The sequence below is a fragment of the Leptodactylus fuscus genome, chromosome 9, assembly GCF_031893055.1.
Source record: "Leptodactylus fuscus isolate aLepFus1 chromosome 9, aLepFus1.hap2, whole genome shotgun sequence".
Lineage (NCBI taxonomy): Eukaryota > Metazoa > Chordata > Amphibia > Anura > Leptodactylidae > Leptodactylus > Leptodactylus fuscus.
This window is the reverse complement of record NC_134273.1, coordinates 26,607,921-26,630,234: the sequence shown is the minus strand read 5'-3', so window position 1 is coordinate 26,630,234 and position 22,314 is coordinate 26,607,921. Positions and strand designations below refer to the sequence as shown.

The 22,314-nt window shown below is 43.4% G+C and overlaps 1 protein-coding gene across 1 annotated transcript; it reads left to right on the top strand.

Annotated features, from left to right (window-relative positions):
- The first annotated feature begins 37 nt into the window (after window positions 1–37).
- Window positions 38–21,121, top strand: LOC142218074 (uncharacterized). Its single transcript, XM_075286505.1, has 20 exons — window positions 38–127; window positions 4,566–4,589; window positions 5,469–5,492; window positions 6,087–6,155; window positions 7,312–7,389; window positions 8,233–8,289; window positions 8,737–8,814; window positions 9,847–9,939; window positions 11,048–11,101; window positions 11,193–11,237; window positions 11,347–11,385; window positions 11,479–11,535; window positions 12,606–12,647; window positions 12,749–12,781; window positions 13,786–13,836; window positions 14,582–14,632; window positions 14,733–14,774; window positions 15,366–15,425; window positions 15,520–15,573; window positions 17,528–21,121. The coding sequence occupies exons 1-20, from the start codon at window positions 97–99 to the stop codon at window positions 18,310–18,312; spliced, it is 1,767 nt and encodes a 588-aa protein (XP_075142606.1). The 5' UTR covers window positions 38–96; the 3' UTR covers window positions 18,313–21,121.
- The last annotated feature ends 1,193 nt before the right edge of the window (window positions 21,122–22,314 follow it).

The window sequence follows — 22,314 nt, the reverse complement described above, 5'->3', positions numbered from 1 at the left end:
GCGCAGAATATTTCCTAACCAGGAAGTGAGGCGGAGAACCCTCCCCGCTCTATTCTCGCACAGGACTACTCCGTGCTGTAACAAGGAGCGGGAAAGATGACTTCTCGGAGGAGAGCAGGAAACCCCGGTGAGCAGACGACTATTAGTCAGTTTACCGAGAGTTACTACACGGGAACGCGGTACTAGGGTAACAACTACTGGCAGCAACAGCGAAAGTACGGCAGAGCCGGGAATGGACTCATCGGGTCATTCAGACAGTCCATAGATGAGACCATAGAGATGTCTGAGCATGGATATGTATTTATTGTAACTGGTTTGACTATTTTCATACACATGTGTGGGACCGGTGCGCCTCCCCAATGTCATGGCGGTCTGTCTACCTGTGCTGGGTGCACCAGATCCATATGTATGGCCAATGTATAGGAAAGTGGTGAAACACTGATGAATAAGTTGTGGCGCATGACTCATGGGGTGGGTCAATGAATAAAATGTGTTCCCTGTCCCCAAAAGAGTGTCAGGTTGCTGGACAACCATCAGTGAGGAGAGTGGGGGTCCCACATCCCCCTATAGGTGAGGAAAACTGGGGTCACACATACCCCCCCATCGGTGAGGAGAGCGGGGGTCCTATAAGCCCCCATCGGTGAGGAGAGCGGGGGTCCTATAAGCCCCCATCAGTGAGGAGAGCGGGTGTCCCACATACCCCCATCGGTGAGGAGAGTGGGGGTCCTATAAGCCCCCATTGGTGAGGAGAGTGGGGGTCCTATAAGCCCCCATCGGTGAGGAGAGTGGGGGTCCTACATGCCCCCATCGGTGGAATAGAACGCGTTTCGTACAGTGCCACTCCATTCATCATTATGGGACTGACTGATCTAGACAAGCACATCGCTCCATTATCACAAGTAGTCCTATAGAGATGAATGGAATTGCAGCACATTTGTAACCGTCACTCAGTATAAATAAAGGTACACAGGACCCCCCCTCTCTATGTCAGTGGGACCCCCAGTGGTCACAAATACCGATCACCTATAAATCTGACTCTACTACTGTATATACATTATTGAAATAGCTAACTTTCTAGTGTGTGAACCAGTTTTTAAAGGGTTTGTCTGGCAAGTCTCATTTATCTTATTTCCTCTGGCGGTTTTCTTGAAACTGGACCTGGGGGTTTCTGGGCTGGTTCTGACCCCGGGTTGCATGGACGGAACGAGCCCTGGTTCCTTGGGTCGCTCTGCCTCCTCTCCCACCCCTTTATTTAGATATGGGGTCTACTAGGGCGTCAGATTTGGCTGACCTGGTATGGTCTGTTGATTTTTTTTGTTTCAGTGTCATTCCAAAAAAGCTCACCAGGGGACACTGCTATTATTGTTGTATTTTTATGCTATCTATTTTACGATACACTGGTGTGGGCTGACCAAGTAAGGGGTAAAAAATAAGTCTGACGGGTGACAACTTTTACACCCCTCGCAGTTTGGTCACATGATGCCCAATCCAATCATTTTGTTTCCGCTGGGACCAGTAGAATGAAACTGCAGCTTCCTCTATTGTATCCTCTGTGAGTAATGTCATCAGAAAAGCAGAAATTGGTAAAAAAAAAAAAAAAAATCTCTTTCTGGTGGTGGGGGCCGCCTCAGGTCTACAGACCTATAACTGGCACTACAAAGCCGTCACGAGTTGGTTCACATCTGCGTCAGAGTCTCCTTTGCAGTGACGGCAGAAAATCGCTGTACGAAGAATGGCCGCAAGTCTGATATTTTCAGATTACATAAACGGACACACCATTGGTGTCCACTGTTTTATGGTCCGTGTGTCCGTCAGAGGAACCAAACAACGGCCACCCGGGCGCAGATGTGAACGTAGCGTAAAATAATAACTCTAGGGCGACTTTTCTAATAACTGCGCCTTGTGCTGTTCTCTTTATGTTTAAGTTAGTTACTGGTTGCTACAGGTCTACGTGTCAGACAGTGCGGGGACTCCCCTCCAGTTGTCAATTTATTATTACAATTCTAGGAGGAATAATAGAGGAATTGTACAACAGTGAGCGATAAGAAAAGATGCTCTAGAAATGTGAAATGCAAGGATTTACGAAAACGCACATGTTAGGAGAGGTGACAGGTCCTAAAATCTCCTGATATATTTTTCTGGCTACGCATGCCAATATGATTTGGTGATTTGCATTCTGGGAAGTTTAGTTCATACTATAAGGCTATGGAAGTGCCGTACAGTAAGTGCTATAGACAGCCTTGACCCTTACAGAGGACCTTTAATGCCCAGTGACAATGGCGGTATGATATACCGCTGGAAAGCTGACCGTATACCGAATTTACCGCTATGCGCCCAAGATATGAGTGCTGCTTGTTTCGGTACCAATATCACTGCAGTGTCAGAGGAACATCCCCGCCCAACAGTACATGTCAATAGAAGTATAGGGGGGGGGGGGGGTGTTCATCACCGCCCAACGATGAACCTGAACTGTAAGGCTGACCCCTCTGACAGTGCAGAGATATCGGTGTCAAAACTGTAATGTTAGTGAATGGAGTTGTGTGCATATGTTTTTGTTGCAGATTTTGCTGCAGTTTTTTGAGCCAAAGCCAATAATGGCTACAAAAGGAATGGGAAATATATAGAAAGCGCCATCTGCCCAATTCACTCCTGGGGTTGGCTTAAAAAAAAAGGCAGCAAAATGAGCAACCAAAAAAATCTGCGTTTCCACAACATAAGGTGCTGAAACCCCACATTGCAAAAAAAAAAAAAAAAAACAGCTGCAACAAAAAACGCCGTGTTTTCCATTGCCTACAAAGTGAATGAGATTCTGACTAATCCCATCCGGAAATTGCAGAAAAAAAAATCTGCAGAAAAGCCGTATAGTCAAAAATGGCCAAGATTTTGAAAATCGCAGCGGGAAAAATTGCAGCATTTTACAGTCAGTGCAAAGAGGATGCCATTCCCACTTTGTGGTAAAAACCGCGGTGCGGACATGCTGTGGTTTCCAAAACCGTTTTGGAAATCGCAGCACGTCAATTATATGTATGGAAATGTCGGCGGTTTCCCCAAAGGTATAATAGAAACAGAAAGTCCACGGAGGAAACCTCTGCAAATCTTCTGTCTAAAGCGCTGCAGGAAGAACCGTGATGCGTTGCTGCCGCAGTATTTCCCGTAGCGCTTTTTTTGCTGCGGGATGTCCCGTGGGGCCTTAGCTTAAAGATCAACCCTTCGTTCAACAAATTATCTGATTCCTTGTGACTTTCTGCGCTTGTGGTTCTGTCTTTGTCAGTGCAAAGTAAAAGTGACATAGTCAGAGCGTCCGGCGGCAGATAAAGAGCGGGAGGAAGGAGAGCGCGCTTTTATTTATCTGTACGTGTGCCTCAGCTCCTTTGGGTGTGTCTTGGACATTTTTAACCCTGTGTGTTTTGTTTTTAACAATTTTACATCTTGAAGTAATTTTTTTTTGTGCTAGAAATCAATAAGCCACGACGAGGTTATTATACCGTATATTGTGGTTTCTTCTAAAGTAACCTGCAAGACTTTGTGTGATCACAGTCAATGGGGATGAAAGTAGATTGTGCTGGTGTCCCTTATCAGGGACGCTTCCTCTTCTGGCATATATTACAGACTCCAAAACAGATGTGAACACAGCCCAAGGCTACATACATATGAGCGCAGTGGATTGTACTGCCGCATAAGCAGATCTATATTCCACAAACAAATAAACGCAGGACCTTCTCCATGCTTTGTGCAGTTACTGCGGCCTGGACACTGATCCGTAAAAACTAAGGATGTGCATATGAGGTCATAGAAATGAATGGGTCCATATGGATCTGTAATAGCAGATAATATTTGCACATACCCAGAGAATGTATACACGGTGGGTTTGTCACCACAGCCTTGTGCATGTGGCTATTTCGTGGTTGAACAGCAGGGACTGCCTATGGATGATACGTGTGTGCCGCCTGTGCCTTCATGGTCTCATTTGCTTCTCTCATATAATATAGAATCTGTCCTGTATCTTACCCTAAGCTCAGTCACACCCATGATAACACACAGACATGTGTATGAGACTATATAGATGAATGGGTCAGTGTGTTATCTGCGGAAAAATATGGTCCTGTGCCTAGAGCCTCACATGCCAAAAATCTGCATTGAAATCCATATGTATATGCAGGAAAAACTGATGCAACTCCACACTGGAAAAAAAATTTAAAATCCACATCATAGGTCATTTTCTGCATGCAAAAAAAAAAAAAAACTGCATTATGTGCACAAGAAATAGAATTTCTCATTGACTTTTGGATTCCAGTGCGAATTTTTCACATTGAAATCCGCATTGACAATCCAGTACACAGGCATGGGAAAGGGTGCAGAACATATGCTGTTTGGACGACCCTTGGTCTGTAGGTTGTTGGCAGCTGGAGAGCAGAAGGTTACTGCCCCCTGTTCTGGTGTGTACCTAGTCTGTACATCCATGTCCATAAGGCTGCGAGAAAATCTTCCTTAGTATAGTATATAGAGTCTTCTATAGATTACACTTCTGTATACCATGTCACTAATACGTCCTCCTATCTTTCTAGACAATCTGCAACCAGAAGAGCCAAGTAAGTATTACCATTAAACCTGTCTGGTGGGGGCGCTCTGCTTTTTTACCTGCTGTATATATAACTGAATCTCTCGTGCTTCTGTCTTGTTAATACCCAACTAGACATCCACTTGTTAAAATGGCGCCCCCAGTGGTTAGTTGAGAACAGCGGAGAAACTGAGGTTGACTAAATGTTTTATATAACTTATTTAGCATTGCATCTGTCCTTGTAGCACATGGATGCATCAAGTACATCCCAGCCCCTATATATGATGTCTATATGTCCAGTGGGGGTTACATTATTCCGTTCCATAATCTCTATACTATGGCTAGAGGACAAATATTCCATAACCCCCATGGTATGGATAGGGGATAAATATACGATAACCCCTATACTATCCATAGAGAATAACTATTCCATAACCCCTATAGTATAGATAGAGGATAACTATTCTGAAACCCCTACAATGGTAGCGGAAGTCCCGCACTTGGCTGTGCCCAGCCCTCCATCCACCACTACATTCTGGACAGGAATAAAACGCCCTCTGCCAGGCAACACGGTGGCTTAGTGGGTAGCACTGCAACCTTGCAGCACTGGAGACCTGGGTTCAAATCCCGCCTGGAACAACATCTGCAAGGAGTTTGTATGTTCTCCCCGTGTTTGCGTGGATTTACTCCCATTATACAAAGACATACTGATAGGGAAAAAAAGAAAGGAATAAAACGCCCTCAGCCATCTACGGATAAGTCATTTTGGTGGCCCAACCCCTTGATGTTCTCTTTCCTGTAGTCACTGAGGAGATTTCTTATTTTGTATTCTTTGTGTTTTATCATATTATTATTTCCCTACCTAGCACCAAGAAATGTCACCTGTTTTTTTCTTTCTCCCTCTCACTAGGGCAGTACCAGCTTCGGAATCGCAGTAAGTGCCCCCAAATGTTATATTTCGCTATAAGTCAGTCTGTGTCTTGGCATTCCACCTTGTATATGATTCTTGTAGCTTGTACTATTTATACAGATCATTTACTATAGCAAGCCGGTATACAGAACCGATCACTGCCGCATTATGTACTCTGCTGAGGATGTTTTCACACGATTATGTCCCATTTGGAAAGCATAGTCCATATTTTGCAGGCCATTACTTCGCAGACTGAACGCGGCTGTGTGTGTGCAATGCTCTGCTATACAAGTAATAAGAGCAGCTACACAACCCTGTCCATTGCTTAGTGGTGCTTCTGGGAACGCGCAGGAAGAGCGTTTGTTTCCAAACCCCTCCTCCGCCCCAAACATGTCATGAATGAGAGAACCCTCTTAATCCACAAAATGGGTGCACAACATACCACAGCAGACCTATGACTGCTAATAGCAGGTACAGCTTATAGACAGCCCACTGAGCACCTAGTGTTCTCACATTTTCCCTATTTTTAGTGCCATTTCTGTCATTTAACAAAATTTTACTTGTTTACTAGTGTATTACTGTATATATTGATTTTCTTTCTCCCACAATATTTCCTAGGGGTTGGTGCCCCGTCATACTCTGTCAGTGCTTTCACCTCAGAGAGAGATCCTCCTCCGCCTGGGCCTGGTAAGTAAGAAAATAATGACCTTTCCACGATCTTTAGATGGCTGCATGTCACAGCGATGGCACAACTCTCAGGAGTTTGGTTGTTACTAGAGATGAGCGAGTAGTATTCAATCGAGTAGGTATTCGAACAAATAGTCGAATATTGAGGTCTACTCGAATCGAATTTTCGACTATTTCACTACTCACTCACTCATCTCTACTGTATACGTTTTTTAATGCCTACGTTGTCCTAGTTCCTGTCCCACCTCCTCTGCATAGTTATTGGTGTAAAAAAAAAAGTGCCGTGGAAGGGGAATCGAATTTTTACTGCGTTTACCATGTGGTATTCGACTGAGTACGAGTATTTCAAATACCGTAGTATTGGATCGAATACTACTCGCTCATCTCTAGTTGCTAATGGTTTTCGGTCCCTCTGCACCAATCCACAGGTCTTACACTAAGAATACTGCAGCGTGTATTTTGCCTTTGTGCTTATTTTGAAGGGAATGTGTCACCAATTTTTTAGTTTATCTGTTAAAACCAGATATTGAAATTTCCTTTTTTTAATCTGCTTTTATTTCCTGATTGTATCATTCTTTTAGTTGTGTTTTCTGTATATGAATATCATGCCTAGGTGGGATCATATTCAGGGTGACATTGTAATGTTGGAGGATGTTGTAATACCACGGATTTCAAGGGAACATTATAACATGTCAGGGCCATTAGACTGTGTGGGGGACACAAAGGGTCATGGCTAGAAATGAGTGGTCCGGGCAGGGCTGAAGGTAGGGATTACTGTACATCTCTGGCCGTAGTGGTTTTTACTGTCCGCAAATGCTAATTCATAAAAAAAAAAACCAATATCTGACTTTTGTCTCCAAATATGTGTCCTCACCCACTCAATAACATTTATAATCTAATTTTAACATACAAGAAAATACATCTCCACAAAGCCTGGATGTAATATATATTGGGGTCTAGCGCATGGGGTAACATCAATTTCACAATTTTTCTGAATTCTCTACAATGGTGAATTAACGGAATTATTGCGATTAATTTCACAGCCCTTAATGGAGTTAAGACTATGTAACCAAAGTACATACGGAGCAGGTTTGTCAAAACTGTGCAAAGTACGGCCATGTTTGTTGCTCATCCTATGTCACTATTTTTCATTCAGACAAGAAAGATGAGACAGTAGAGCAGAGCGAGAAATCTTTATACTCAAGAAGAACCACCAAGTCCAGTAAATATGAAGGTGAGTGCGTCTCCAAGGATAATTTTCTGATCGGTTAACACAATCTACAATATATCTAAGTAAGGCTACAGCATCTGCTCATCCCCCACTTGGTGCAGTTTGTGGCTATTTGGCCATTACAGCAGATCCATCCCAGTACCTTGTACAGATGGTTCTGCAGTTCTGAAATAAATCTCTATTATTCAGATTTGGAGCCCCATTTTCAGGTACATTTGTGCTTTATTCACATGCAAATGAATGGAAATGTTTGCCCAGGAATCTATAACTGAGGCCAAAGACCAGGCCCCCTAAGCCCCCCCCCCCCAGCACTCGTTTCCTATCGGTTGCATATGAAATAAACAGGATTGACATGAAAATGGGACTCCAGAGCTGAATAAAAGAGAAATATTTGGAAACTGTAAAATCCGCTCTATAATGTACTGGGATTAGGTTTATATACAATATCCTGGTGACAGACTCACTTTAACTTGAGTGGTAGGAACATGCCTTACTACTTTATTCAATGTCCTCCTAGTTTCCATCTCCCATTCTTGGGATCGGTGGGGATCCCCATGTTGGACCACGGTCAACCTGTCCAATGGATAAGTGATAAATGTTTCACGCTAGAACACCCCAGATGTCATTTACAACCACCCACTTGATAAAACGCACCCAGTGCCACAGACTCTGTATTATGGGTGAAGGTACCCAAGTCTTGCATTCAGGTTGTTGATTATGGAATATTACAGTCTGTACAGTAACATACATGCCAGTCCCCTAAGACGTTGTACTCAAGGTAAGGTGATGTACCGGCAATATAATAGAAGAGCTGAGGATTACTGACCTGTGTTCTCTTCTGTACAGGAAGCATGGGTGATATTTCTGGGTTTGTTCGTCCATCAATCAGGAATGCTGGTAAAGGTAAGTCCCACTGTAAAAGGAGGTCAATATTGGTTATTAATATTTAATTATGATATCAATCCCCACTATTCATTGTTCCTTTATTTTCACCAATTCCCTTGTATTAACAATGATTTCTATTACCTTCCACAAAATGACAAGGTCTGCTCAGTGTAGGATAATAAAATATCTTTATTAACTAACACGAATATACTAGATATTAAATATAAGACAGTACAAAGTAAACACATTTACAGTACAATGTCCAGAATGATATATCCACCTTAATATAAACTATATATTCACTGTTTTACATCCCAACTGCCCACCATATCTAGAACACCTTATAACCTTGCTGACAGGTTCCCTTTAGTATTATAGGTTTCTCTGCACAGAAGGGTATTAAGCCATTGCACTATGATAGATAGCTGACTATATACTGATTATATATCACTATTTATCATTTAGAGAAAAAAGAGGACACAGCGGAGCAGAATGTGAAATCTATATCCTTAAGAAGAACCACCGAGCTCAGTAAATATGAAGGTGACTGTCTCCAAGAGTCCTTGTCCAATAGGTTATCACTATCTGGGCTTTATCTAGGTTACGTTCTATCGGCTGCTCATTCCCCACTTGCTGCGGTTTGTCACTATTTGCCCATTTTTTAGCAGATCCTTCATAGGACTGTTATATACATAAAGAAAACTTTACATCAAGTCCGAAGTAACCTTGGAAACTCTAGTATCATCACCAAGTTCACAAGATCAACATGGGAGGACTTAAAGGGGTATTCCGGGCAGAAAATGTTTTTTTTTTTTTTAATAGGTCTATTAGTGCTAGTAATGGGTTAATAAGTACACCCGGCTGACTCAGTGCGAGACTCCCTCCCGATTAGGCCCATTCATTTGGGCCTAATCCGGAGCGGAATGATACAGCGGGCTGCTGGTGCACTGTATCGGCTTTCCGTCGCGGCTAGCTGCGTGGTATGTTCACAGGCGGAATCCATTTTCTGCTGTGTGAACATACCCTAAATCTGTTTCTAATTCCTGGAGTGGAAATTTCCTACATGTGAACATCTCTTAAGGCTCCATGCACCAGAGTGTGTGCTAGCCGGGTTTGTAACAGCTAGCACACTCACCCATTATTATGTTTGTCCCAAAACACACCTCCGTGTATAGGGCCATGAGCGCGGGGGAAAACTCAGGACAGGTCCTATTGTTATCCATTTTGTGGCCCCAGCTCACTGCTAGAAATCAGCGGGTCTGCGGAGGCAAGGACGGCACGTGAATATTATTTATGTGTTCTTTACACTTTTAGCCTAAATCTTTCTGAATGAAGCTCCCCCTTGTGGCCACTGTACACAGAGTAAGAATTTTGAGAATCAGATATAGGACCGCCTCCTTGACTACTCAACATAGGAAGAGGAGAGATGTCAGTGAATAAATGAAAAGTTGTAACTTGTGCTCATCTGTTTCCATCAGCACCATGGACAATGGGTAGAGTGGCAGGGGGTGTGCTTGACACCTTGTGAGTTTGTATGCGAGGATTAGGAAGGTAATTTAACTTTATTTCTTCCAGCCACACCAGACAGTGATGACTACTCTGAAGAAGGCTCTGAATACAGTAATAGTAACAGAAGAGGATTACCTGAAAGTGACCGACGAGCAGAGAGTAAGTGGGGGAGAGACTTATGGCATATTACTTATAAATGGAGATGAGCGAGTAGTATTCGATCCAGTAGGTATTCGATCGAATACTACAGTATTCGAAATACTCGTACTCGATCGAGTACCACTCGCTATTTGAATGTAAAAGTTTGATGCAGAACCAGCATTGATTGGCCGAATGCTATACAGTCGGCCAATCAACCCTGGTTCTTCTCCTACCTTTAGAAGTCTTCTCCGTGCAGCTTCCCCGCGGCGTCTTCCGGCTCTGAATTCACTCTGCCAGGCATCGGGCCTGCGTAGAGCCGACTACGCATGTCCGCTTGTAGTGCAGGCATGCGTAGTCGGCTCTGCCCAGGCCCGATGCCTGGCAGAGTGAATTCAGAGCCGGAAGATGCTGTGGGGAAGCTGCAAGGAGAAGACTTCTCGGAGGATCCAGCCCGACCCTCACTCGTGGACTTGGTAAGTATAATTTGATCGAATGTTGCCTACCCCTGAAACGAGCATTTTCCCCCCATAGACTATAACAGGGTTCGATATTTGATTCGAGTAGTCGAATATTGAGGGGCTACTCGAAACGAATATCGAACCTCGAACATTTTACTGTTCGCTCATCTCTACTTATAAACTAAGAATCCATATTATTAGTGTCTCCATATTATTAGAGCTATAACTTTTTTATTTATTTTGTGTTATTTTTGTTACTTTGTTTGTTTTTGTTTTTTTTAAGTTTTAAACATTTTTATCACACTACTAACATTAAGGCCTGTTGCTGTCATCTTATGACAGATGACGGCAGCGGTCTGTGATGACAGTAATGTGAAGTAGACCCACCAGACTGGCTAATTGTAGCAGAATGCTGCTGAGACTCGCTGTACATGCTACAGGCTGAGATCCTGTGCCCTATATATACAAACCCTGGCATTAACTACATAGTGCCAGCCCATATATAGACAGTGTTTGTTTCCAAGGGTTTAGGTATCTATTTCTTATGTATCCTCATTAAGGCCTCCTAAAGTCTCATTTATCCTGTGGTCCGTAAGTCTCCATCTGTTCCACTCTTCTGTTTTTCATATTGTTGTGTTTTATATATTGATTTTTGTGTGTGTATATAGGTAGTGCAGAAAGGCAGCCCTCCCAGCCGAGACAGCTCAGCAAGTATACTGATGGTATGTGTATATAGAGTCCTCCCATGTGAGTCCATACAGGGCTATAAATGGCTAATGACTGATTTTTTTCTATGTATTTTTTTTTTAACAGATGATACCGGGCCTTCGATTAGATCTCCCACTGGGACTGCTGGTGGTACGTGGATATTGTTCTATCCTATCTGACTACATTGTAACACATTTTTCCATAAATCACTGTTCACACTATATGACCATTTCTTACATGGTTGCCCTTCATCTTACAGGTGATGAAAAAGAAACCAGACATTATCAACATGAAACCAGTAGGTGCTTGTATGACATGTCTACCTGTGCTCTCCGCTGTTAGGTGTGCCCATGGTAAGTTCTGATTTCGTTTTGCGTTCATTTACTTGCAGGGAGTGTGAAAAAAACGACACTATCCCAAACTAGACAGCTCATCGACGTTACTAATGGTAAGTATGTTCTGCTTTTATCATGTGCGAACCCTTTTAGGTGTAAAACACTAGACTATATGCTGAATTATAGATTGGCTTATAAGGATAGGGATTTCTCCGTCGTTAGAAGCATGGCTGACACTTAGGATAAGGACTGCTGGCACTTGCCTGTCATATGTTTGAAGAGTCCTTGTTCTCAAACAAGTGATGGCCAACATAAGATCGGTGCGATGCTGGGAGTTGGAGGCTTCATATTTCTGATATTGAAGATCTATGCTAGTACCCCCTTAACAAAGCCACTACTGCCCTTTTCTGTCACTACTACCCACCTCGCCAGTATCATATATGACTGTGTTGGTTGCAGGTCCTCTATGTGGGACACTCCCTCACTCCCTTGCTGATTTTCAGGTAAAGCAGCAGCAATAGGAGAGAGAGGTCTGTACTGTTACTGAGACCTAGATCAACGCTGAGTCTAGAGCTCAGAGCCCGTTCCCTACCCAAACTCCTGTGTACTGGTGTGTGTAAGTGCACGGCACTCATCTCCATTCACCAGTAATGGTTGAACTACCAGTAATCTACTTAGCACCGATCTATGATCAGTGGGTCACTGACTTGTAGCTTAGGTCATCATCCTTAAGCCATGCTCTCATGTTAAAAATAATTCTGAGTATGGAATAGACAAGACTGCAAAATGGTTGATACCAAATATTACTGCAGGACAGCACAACTCTGCCATCTCTATATAGTCAAAGGGGGTCCATCTTTCAGTTACGGGAATGGAGGTCTCTTGTATCTCCATACAGATAGAATGGTGGCCCAGTAGGCACACTTCTGCCCTAGTCCTCTTTGTATTTGACTTTTCTTCATTGCTCTGACATCTCTTGCCGGCCCATAGAGTCAAATAAAGCAAATTGTCAATCCTGACGCACTTCTCCAATCATACAGCAATACAAAGTACCCTCATTCTCATGAATGGTGGAGGTCCCTGGGGTTGGACTTTACTGACCAGACCTTTATCATCGATCCAGTGCATAGTTGATAACTTGTACATTTGTCACAACCCATTTAAGTTATTTTATATTTTGCAGATAAGGACAAGACAAGCTACATTAGAGGAGAAGACTGGAGAGGTACCTGCGTACAATAGAATATATCTGACTTGTGGCGTCTCTGTTTCATTTACATATATATAATATAATTTTTATTTCTTCTTCCTACTTTCTAACTGCAGGTAGTACACAGCGGTCCTACTTCAGTCCTGAAGGTATGTCTGTATTATGTCCTAGAAGTTGACAAATCGCATTGTTCTAGGCAGAATTGCTTCTTTATATATTATATAGCATTTCATCTTCCAATTGAGAACTAAAATGTTCAAGGAAAGGTTCATGTAATATCTGTGCTCCTGACATATAGCTCTGCTATATAACCCAAACTGCTATTATACCGTGGGGTCTTTCCAGACTCCAGAATATAATAGGCGGAGGGCCAAGGGAGGTGAGAAAACCATTGAAAACCAGTGTTACTCACTACGGCGCGACTTCCTTCTGTCTTTGGCGCTTCTGGCTGAGGTCACGTAGCATTGTAACGCTTGCATCTGTGTGTCACAACACCACGTGATGCTGAGGTCCCTGAAACACTGTAGACAGCAGGGAGTCACATAGGAGAGGTGAGTAACGCTGTTATTTTATGTTTCCTCTCCTCCCCTGGCCCCACAAACACCACAGAATATAATAATAGCAGTTTCAGTTCGGCCGTGTTATATGCAAATGCAACGGCTGGGTGAATCTTGCTAAAACAAATCTTATGAGGATCGACCACTTAATCATACTGTAAAGGGGTGTGGTAAAATGCCCAATTGGTCACCATTTTGATTTAGGTCATAACATGTATATAGATCCGTGGTCGTGTAGTGTGTGCAGGCTCCTCCTATTCAAGTAATAGGAGCACTACCTCAATTTCCCAGGACCACAACTATGCAGGGGAAGGGGCTGCAGCGCTTCTCTTATTACTTGAATAGGAGACTTCTGCACACGTTCCCCGTCCGCTTCAGAGCTTCCTATGCATGGAAGCTGCCGGAAGCAATTGGGGCGCAGGTATCAGACCCCTCAGATAACCAAATACTGATGACTTATCGGCATCAGACGGACACGTGGTGCAGATGTGAGCAGAACCTGATTTATTTATCTCATACCTATGCTGCTTTACCATATGGAGATCCTTTCAATTATTACCAGGTAAAACTCTGCTTGGGTCTTTTATGTTTCACAGGTCGTGGCAAAGAGTCCTTCCTCAATGCACGCTATCAACAAACCCCACGTGGTACGTAAGGGATGTGTTGTGTGTGGCTTTTCTTTCCTAGCTTCTTTTTTCTTTCTGAGCTGTATGGAGTTAGGTGGTGGATGTAGGACACAGCGCACACACTGCCTGTGAAATGGTTCTCAGTTCTGTGTACTACTTCTGCATGAAATTTTGTTGAATTGAATTCAAGGAGTAAGGGAGGTTATCCTACTGAGACCGCGGTGGAGAAAGCTGGAATACTGTGAGAGAAGGGACGAGATCTATTTGTGAACACTGTCTGGAAGGGAGGTGGGCTAGGTATGACTATTGTAGAAAGAGGGGTCGGACAGGGCTCTGCTGTTGGTCACTGTGCGGAGGAGAGGGCTCTGCTGTCAGTCACTGTGCGGAGGAGAGGGCATTGTTGTGGGATGCTGAGTGGAGAAGAGGGCATTGCTATGGGGCACGCTGTGTGGAGAAGAGGGCATTGCTATGGGGCACGCTGTGTGGAAGGGAGGACACTGCTATGGGGGACGCTATGAGGGGGAGGGGGCACTTCTGGGGATGCTCCTTGAAGGAGTGCACTGTTGGCAGAGAGCAAACTACAACATGTCAAGAAATTAAAATCTTTGACCCGGTACTGTCATGAGGTTTCTAGTGTTGCTGACCGGCATTAGTCTCTTGCCTCTATCTTTCAGGTGTGATCCAAGTTTGTTTGTTTTTTTTCTCACAGCTGCTGCATCTCCTCTTTCCTAATTATTTCTTATATGTTGACTTAATTTTTGTGCAGAGAATGCAAAGTCACAGCCTGCCAATCCTAAAGCACAACTTTTTTCTGATGGTATGTGATGTCACATTTACTGATAAAACACTGCTGTGATAATAACTAGGTGCTATCGGCAGAGAAATGGCTGACATGGTTGTTGTCTTTTATGTCATAGATGAAGAAGAAAAAGAGGGAATCGCTTATCAAAAACAAAAAGGTACATGGAGAGGTTCATATATGTTTGTGTCTATATATTTGTCTACTATTCTGGCTCTTGTGGGTCTTATTGTGTGTTCTTGTAGGCCAGGGGTCTCAAACTCAGACTGGTAAATGGGATTCCTCAGACCGTAAAGTGGCCCCATGTAGTAAAAATGGCTCCATACAGGACAGTGGCCCCCACCGGGTGTTCCCCATGCAGTGCCTGGCTTCCATTACTGATTACTAGTACAGTACTTACCTCATTGCTCCCCGGCTATGCTCTCCCCCCCCCCTCCCCCCCCTGTGAGCGCACTGCTGTTATGTGTACCCACTGCAGGAGGATCAGGGAGCTCAGTATGGCCCCAAATTGATGATTTCATACTGATAACCTATCCACAGCTCATTTTTCTGCAATGTTTGGATAAGAGTAACCAAAACCTCATTCACCTTGCTGGTACTGTAAAATGCTGCATTATTTTTTGCGGTGTTTCTGCAACGTGGGGCCTTAGCCTAACCCTGGCCTATAGTGCTGGGGGAAAACAAGGTCATTGTCAGGTTAATATAGATTTGTGCTCTACATTGTATTTTATACTTTGTGGTTTCTCAACAGCTTATCATCCCGAACTCGATCTGAAAAACCACTATCCAGCAAAGAAGATTGAATTGAAGGGTAAGAGATCATTATTCTGTGTGATTTCTGTTCATTCTGTTCTAGATATTCTAGATTCTGGTTTTCTAAATTATTTGTCCTTTTTTTTTTACAGGAGTTCAAAAAATTGAAAGTAAACCTCATACGAAGTCCTTCATCTGTTTTTCTGGTATATGTGTGTATATATATATATATATATATATATATTGTATATGTACAAAGCTACTGTATGGATACAGTAAGATTCTTTTAACCCTTTAAGTACCGTTTTGTACTTCAGGAAGTAGCAATTGCTCACTTATTTCATTGGGTAGGGGGGGACCGCATCATGGGTATAGACCATGGATAGGCAACCTTCAGCTCTCCAGCTGCTGTGAAACTACAACTCCCAGCATGCTCCATTTACTTCCATGGGAGTTCCAAGAACAGCAGAGCAAGTATGCATGCTGGGAGTTGTAATTTTACAACAGCTGGAGTGCCGAAGCTTGCCTACCCCTGGTATAGACCCATCCACTAGATGGCTAACACTAGGAGTATCAAAAGAAGCCGGCCCCACCTCTGGGCTATAACCTCTCACAGACACTGTGCTAGTCAGTTATAACCTAGTGTCTTGCACCCTCCTGTCCCCGAAGCCGTCTTTTCTTGTTCTCCACAACGACAATGTTGTCCTTCATCTTCCACCGGTTTTTCTACCTAAGGAGGTTTCCTCCTTCCGTAAAGCTTTTGCCGCCTGAGCCTTCATCCATACTTTCACATTTTATCAGACCTATTCTGTGGCTAGATTTCTGTGCCTTAGATTTCTCGCAGACCTTGTAATTCCCTCCCTTTCGGATTACATTAGTACATCCCAAAGTGCTGAGTCCCCCAGTGAAATAAGCGAGAAAAATACATAATTATACTTGTGGATGAAATACCTGTAAGGCGACAGAGACAACAACATATAAAATTTAAGATTACATGAATTGCAATGCACCAAATATATTCTATTTCATCACAAAACTAACATGTACACCAGCACCAAGAGTTCAGACATGAATCCTCACCATTCCTTTTTAAAGGGATTCTATTCTACCATTAAAACCTTTTTTTTTTTTTTTTTTTTGTGGATAAGACGTTGGAATAGCCTTTAGAAAGGCTATTCGTCTCTTACCTTTAGACGTGGTCTCTGCTGCGCTGTTCCTTAGAAATACCAGTTTTTACAGGTATGCAAATGAGTTCTCTCGCAGCGATGGGGGCGGGCCCCAGCGCTCAAACAACGATGGGGGTGTCCCCATTGCTGCCAGAGAAGTGTCTCTCAGCGACTCCTCCTTCTTCGTCCGCAGCGTCATCCTCAATGTCTTCTTCTGGTGCAGGCTCGTAACTTCTAGGCCTCGGGCCTTGAGCAGAGCAGACTGCGCAGGCGCACAGGAAAATGGCTGCTTGCACAGTATTGTTAGCGGCATTTTCCTGTGGCCTGTACGCCTGCGCAGTCTGCTTTGCTCAAGGCCCGAGGCCTAGAAGTTACGAGCCTGCGCCGGAAGAAGACATTGAAGATGACGCTGCAGGCGAAGAAGGAGGCAGCGCTGGAGACAATTCTCTGGCAGCAATGGGGGCTCGCTGTTTGAGCGCTGGGGCCTGCCCCCATCACTGCGAGGGAACTCATTTGCATACCGATAAACACCGGTATTTCTAAGGAACGGCACAGCGGAGACCACGTCTAAAGGTAAGAGACGAATAGCCTTTCAAAAGGCTATTCCGACGTCTTATCCACAAAAAAGAAAAGGTTTTAATGGTAGAATCCCTTTAAAGAACTACAAATCCCCTTTATTTGCCAGGAAAGCTGGGTGACAAGATGACATTACCATTTTAATTGGGAACCCAGCTTTTCTAGAGTCCAGAATAGCAAATAAGCACAGTTAAGCAGTGATATGTTGGTGCATTACTGAGCAAATTTTTTATTCAACTTTTAATGGCTGCCATATTCGGTTGCCACCCAACTTTCCCAGAAATATTCCGCAAACAAAAATGTCTTATTTAATGATGAAAAATGCAAAATCTGTTAAACAGAAGGCCAGTACATGATTAATATTGTAAGTAAGATATGGGCTGTGGCTCATCTATAATAAGTTTTATTTTCTTTACAGGAACATGCATGATCTATTTATTTGGGGTCCTCCTGCTTGTGCTCGTCGGCTCGGCCACTGTATATCACACATCACCAGAATCTTTCCAGAAGATAGCCGCTCTGCTGTTTGAAGATGAACCACTAGTCAAACAGGATCTCAAGGATGACTTTGAAAAACTTGGCAGCGTCTTCACTAACCAGTCTCCGCTGCTGTGGAACAGAAGTAGACGCATTCTAGAGCGCCACCTGGAGAACCAGAAGGGAAATACAGAGCCTGCTATAATCCTACTCACAGGTGCCATGGATGCAGAACAGACTCTGCTCTGTCTCAGCACCCAGCTCGCCAAGATCTATTCCTCCGCCTGCAACCGCAGCCACACGGTGATATCGGGATCAGATTGGGCATCGAAAAGCAGTGAGGAAGTTAAAGAACACATTGATGGTAAGTTAAGTGCAGGTTTCCAGGCCACGACCCGGGCAGCGGTGCTTCATCGTTTAGAGGTACTGCCCGCCGGGTCACTGCTGATTCTCTACAAGTATTGTGACCATGAGTCGGCGGTGTATAAAAATGTGGCGCTGGTGCTCACCGTGCTCTTGCAAGATCCGACTCTGGATAAGGAGATTCCGCTTGCAAATCTGGAAGAGAAAGTCAGAGAGTTCTTAATCCAAAAATTGACCATCTCAGACAACAAGGCCACCCACGATGGCATGGATAAGGACAAGTTCAGCGGAGTCTGGAGCCGCATATCTCATGTTGTGCTCCCCGTTTTCCCTGATCAAAATGCAGAGCAGTGTGCGAAGTAACCAAGCGAGCGTGAAGTCCACCAGGCCAAGGAAAGGAATAGCATTTGATGCATGGCCGCTGTTCTCACCAACTTCAGTGTCCCTGGGACAAAAAAAAAAAAAGTTACATTTATTAAATGTGGAAGGAACCGCATCCAAGCTACACCATACTAGATTGTCTTTTTATTTTTGGATATAACGTACTACCAGCATTCCAAGGATGACTCCATTGTAAAATAAAATGTAGCTGAAATCCGTCAAATCACAGACTGTTCTAATGCGGACTCTTAAGGAAAAAGAAAAGAAAAGAAAAATGTCGCCCATCCCCAACCCCTTTGGACAGTTGCTGCATTCAGCAAATTAAAGTAAAATGTTCTTACCTGCTTGGAACCTGCCATTGCTGTTTTTCCTTTCTTTTCCTAATTTTTTTTCCCTTCTCCTTACCCCTCTTCCCTTTCCTTACAGTACCTCTGCTTTTAATGTACCGTCTAGTGAATCCTCCTATGGTGTATGTGACTCGATAACTTATAGACCCAGTTCACATTATTGGGTGTTTGTCTGGAGGATCTGGTAATTTGTAATATCTGCCTCCCAAAAAAAAAAAAGACAAAAAAACACAAGGGATGAGGCGTAAACTCAAACTTCTGAGCCCAATGCTAAATATGTAGCAGGGGCCACTTGTTATCTATAATACTGGTGTCTTATGATGTAGAGACACCTTTGGCCCCCTGAGGCTCCAAGGCCTGGTAGTATGGCTACCTTGGCACACCTATAGCTATGCCCCTAGACAAGGGAGCTCCGTGAACCACAAGAACAGGGACTCTTGTACCCCTGAATGGCGCAGCAGTTGTGCAGTTATGGTGTTGCTCCATTTATCTCTATGGGACTGCCAGAGAATTAACCCTATAATGATGTCTATCATACACCGCTATCATACACATAACATGATGATAGACACCATGATAGTACTTAAGGGTTAAGTACCCAGCTTTCCTTCAGCAGTCTCTATCGATGAATGGATCGCCAGCACATCTATGCAACTACTTCCTCAGAGGACAAGGGACCCAAACTCTGATGATTGATGGAGATCCCACTAGTCAGATCCTCACCAGTCCTGCAGATAGGATAAATAATAAACCTGCCACAAACCCTTTCAGTATTTTCTATCGATCACTTACTCTTTAATCCCAATAGAAGAAAGGATCCTAATCTGATGTTGATAAGACGTTTCCATTTATGTAACTATATGAAAGATATGTGTTCCAGTGATCCGTTCCAAAATTTTATCAGATATTCTCTCTATGTATTAGAATGGAAGAGAGCCTCGGACTCCATACTCAGTCGTGTGCAGGAGGCCGTAAGGAATCAGCACAGAATTTATTTAACATAATGAATAAACAGACCTGCTGTTCAATGGTGGGAATTGGCTTCAATGGATTGTCTCATCACAGACAGTCCCTTTCAGAATCCGGCCATGGCTAGCAAAGTCATCTGCTTGTCTGGGTACAGACGGCTCCCAACAGCAGCCACTGCTGGGGAAATGTAGTATTACATGGCAGCCATTCGGGTGAATGGCCAGCCTTGTGATAAATCAAAACTACAAAGTGTGAATTCAGCCTTAAAGGGAAGCTGTTGGGTATGTTTGGTACACTAAAACCTTAAAGACCTGCTGGAGATTTATTGCCCCAAATATTAATGGGGTTTTAAAAGCGAGTCTATACTTGCCCCGCTCCTGTTGCACGTGAAGTTTTTTTCACTGAAGCTAGAGTAGCACACCTCGGCTTCACCGAGCAAGCACTGAACACATCGGCGCGTCCTCCCCTAGTTTCAGTCAATGACTACTCCTCCGCAGGGCAATGCGGTGGCTCAGTGGTTAGCACTGCAGCCTTGCAGCTCTGGACTCCTGGGCTTGAAACCTGCCAGGAACAACATCTGCAAGGAGTTTGTATGTTCTCTCCGTGTTTGCATGGATTTCCTCCCCTTCTACAAAGACATACTGATAGGGAAAAATGTACATTGTGATCCTTATATGGGGCTCCCAATCTACATTTAAAAAAAAAAAAAGACTTACCTTCATAGAACATTGTCATAGACCCCAACTGACGGGCAGAAGCACTTAGCCCCTCTTCAGCTGCCCCCACCTCTCCAAGGAGAGCCGACCAAAACCATAGGGGTGCAGCAGTTGCCTAAAATGTTTCCTAGTCCTAGACTTAAGCCGTCTAGTGCCGGGAGGACATGCACATCCTCCACTTACCATGCACCAGGGAACTTGTAGGGTTTTTCATGACAAAAGGTGTATTTTTCAATGAAAAATGTTTTTAAAAAAATTTGTGTGCAGCATAATGTTCAGTCTTACAAGTCCAGACTATGGCAGATATCCAGTCTGCAATACTAGATTTACAATAATATTCTGCTCAAGGGTCATGAGGCATCATGTTGTGCGATCCCGGAGATCATCCTACATAAAGATCACACATTCTACATTGTATGACGGCAATTACAGTTACATTTGTAGCAGGAATATCACATGTTGTATAGAACAGACCTTATTCTGTGCTGTCCCTCTGACAACACTTCTTTCCCCGGGCACTGATGTCTTGTGTCCTGCTTTGGTCTCTGCCCCCCATTGAATACAACAGGAGGGAGATTTTCAGGGTGGAATTTAGCGTTAATTTTAAGGTTTATTCCCCTTCAAAATCAGCGCCAAATTTTTGTGTGAACATTGCCTTGGTGTCTGCATAATGTATTATTTGACATTTTGCCGAATCTATAGTTGACTTCAAAAGAGCATCTGACGTATATTTCTAATCTATTCTATTGGGAGCCTTTAGTTATTGGGTTTTTTTTGTTTTTTTTTTAATTTAATTAGAGTCCTTTTAGATCATTTTTTTTTGGGATGGGGGGGGGGGGCGTCTAGAGGGTTCTTTTCTCACAATATAGGTTGGAGCCAAACATCAGATTTGACCAATAACTTTTATGTTGCTCAGCAGTGAAGTTTGAGGTCACGTGACAGGCTAAGCAGCAGACGGCATGTACATGAGATGGGGGGGGGGGGTATGTAAATATTTTTTACATTTTCGGATTCTCTGAAGGGGTTGACATTTATATTGTGGTTATATATGATTTGGGGTGTACTTGAAGGGGAATATTTTGTATCTGTGGCCATATAAAATCAACTTAAAGGGGTTGTCCAGATTCAGACAAATATCGAAAGACAAATGTTATTGTTTATATAATAAAAAGTTCTACAATTTCCAAATATACTTTCTCTATCAATTCCTCACAGTTTTCTAGATCTCTGCTTGTTTTCATTCATTCTGCTTACTAACAGTGGATAGAAATCAGTCCATGGTCATGTGATGAACACACAGGTGCACGGCTCATTACCAGGCAGATGTCTGATTACTGTGCAACTGTATCCATCACATGACCACGGACTGATTCGTCATGTGATGGGCACAGTAAACAGACAACTGCCTGGTAACGAGCTGTGCACCTTTGTGTTCATCACATGACCATGGACTGATTCTTATCCAATATAAGTAAACAAAACGAATGACAATAGCAGAGATCTAGAAAACCGTGAGGGATTGATACAGAAAGTATATTGGGAAATTGTACAACTTTTCATTATACAAACAATAACATTGGTCTCTCAGTATTTGTCTGAATTTGGACAACCCCTTTAAGGTTAGGGCTTCATGGCATCTTTCATATGGCCAAAGATTGCACTGTTACCCTGCCTGTAAAGAAACACGTCATATGGCGACTTGCATTTGCACAACACATTGGTGGCAAAAATAACGCCATTTTGTTTGCTCGCAAGTCCCAGTGCATTTATTCCATTACATGTGATACGGGCCGTGTGATCTTTGGCTCCACAACATGTCATGTCTGGAGTCACAGCGTGCGCCTAGTCCGAATCACGATTGACAAGTTACATGTTCTTTGCTTCTGCTCCATACTGAGACATTGAAACTCTGCGCTTAGCATATTGGGATTATCATTATATCTTGTTTTAAT